This window comes from Mya arenaria, chromosome 11 (assembly GCF_026914265.1).
Source record: "Mya arenaria isolate MELC-2E11 chromosome 11, ASM2691426v1".
Classification (NCBI taxonomy): domain Eukaryota; kingdom Metazoa; phylum Mollusca; class Bivalvia; order Myida; family Myidae; genus Mya; species Mya arenaria.
In genome coordinates, this window is record NC_069132.1 from 58,147,469 (window position 1) to 58,148,725 (window position 1,257).

The window sequence follows — 1,257 nt, forward strand, 5'->3', positions numbered from 1 at the left end:
GTATGTGGTCGCACATGTTTCGAGATCTATTAAATCTCATTACATCTTAGCTTTGCCTCACTGCCCCGCATTTTCTCTTCCTTTACACACCCTCCTCTCTTTTCCTCTTAATCTCTAAAACTTCCTTATGTGCCTTCAACCTCTGAACTTCCGCATTTTATCTCCTTCCTCGCTTTTCTTCGCCTGTCGCTTCACACTTTCGCCTATATCTCTCCCATACCGCCATCTATTTCTTTACCACATTCTCTTCTCTTTCTCCTCTCTCTCAATTCCCTCCCAACTCATACCTCCATCCCCGATCTTTTCACCTTCCCTTTCTCTCCTCTCTTTTCCCCTCCCCTTTCTCTCCTCACTTCCCCTCCCATTTCTCTCCTCTCTTCCCCTCTCTTTCTCACTCCCCTTTCTCTCCTCTCTCCCCCTCCTCTTACCCCCTTCCCTTTCTCTCCTCTCTTTCCACCCTCCCACTCCTCTCCTCTCTTTCTCCCTCCCTTTTCTCTCCTCTCTTTCCCCTCCCCTTTCTCTCCTCTCTTTCCACCCTCCCATTTCTCTCCTCTCCACCCCTTTCTCTCCTCTCTTTCCCCCTCCCTGTCACTCCTCTCTTTCTCCCCTCCCCTTTCTCTCCTATCTTTCCCCCTCCCCTTTCTCTCCTCTCTTTCCACCCTCCCATTTCTCTCCTCTCCACCCCTTTCTCTTTCTCCCCTTCCCTTTCTTCTCTCACCTTTCTCTCCTCTCTTTCCCCTCCCCTTTCTTTTCTCTCCTTCCACCCTCCCATTTCTCTCTTCTCTTCTCTTCCTCCCCTCCCCTTTCTCTCCTCTCTTTCCACCCTCCCATTTCTCTCGTCTCTATCACCCTTATCTTTTTCTCATCTCTTTCTTCTTCCTCCTCTTTCTTCTTTCACTTTATCACCCTATCTCCCTTCTCTCTTCTTACTCTCTAAGCTTTTCCCCCTCCTCTTTCTCTCCCTTTTCTCCCCCCCTCTCTTTCTCCTCCCCCTCTCCTTCTAATCCTTTTTCCATATATATTACAATTTATCTTTAGTCATACAGATTCAATGTTAGAAACGCGGAAAATCATTTTCGTATCATATTGTAAAAGGTGTTGAATACACGCATAACTAATAAATTCTAAAGTATATGGTTTAAAAAGACACTTCAAATATGGACAGATTCAAGCATGAAGAGTTTAGACAGTCAATAATTTAACGTCTTAAATGTAGTTCGTCACAACTTTAGTAAACACTATTTCAATTAAGGATTA

At 45.1% G+C, this 1,257-nt stretch overlaps 1 protein-coding gene across 1 annotated transcript; it reads right to left on the reverse strand.

Annotated features, from left to right (window-relative positions):
* Positions 1–281: 281 nt before the first annotated feature.
* On the reverse strand, positions 282–1,016 carry LOC128208643 (octapeptide-repeat protein T2-like). The gene is made up of 2 exons (XM_052912190.1): positions 931–1,016; positions 282–840 (listed from the first exon to the last, which is right to left on the reverse strand). The coding sequence occupies exons 1-2, from the start codon at positions 1,014–1,016 to the stop codon at positions 282–284; spliced, it is 645 nt and encodes a 214-aa protein (XP_052768150.1).
* Between the last annotated feature and the right edge of the window lie 241 nt (positions 1,017–1,257).

Bases quoted from the DNA above. Each gene is read 5' to 3' on its own strand.
- LOC128208643 (XM_052912190.1), bottom strand. From the start codon at position 1,016: ATGGAAAAAGGATTAGAAGGAGAGGGGGAGGAGAAAGAGAGGGGGGGA. The intron at 841-930 runs GTAAGAAGAGAG...AGGGTGATAGAG, and splicing joins GAGGGGGAAAAGCTTAGAGA to ACGAGAGAAATGGGAGGGTG.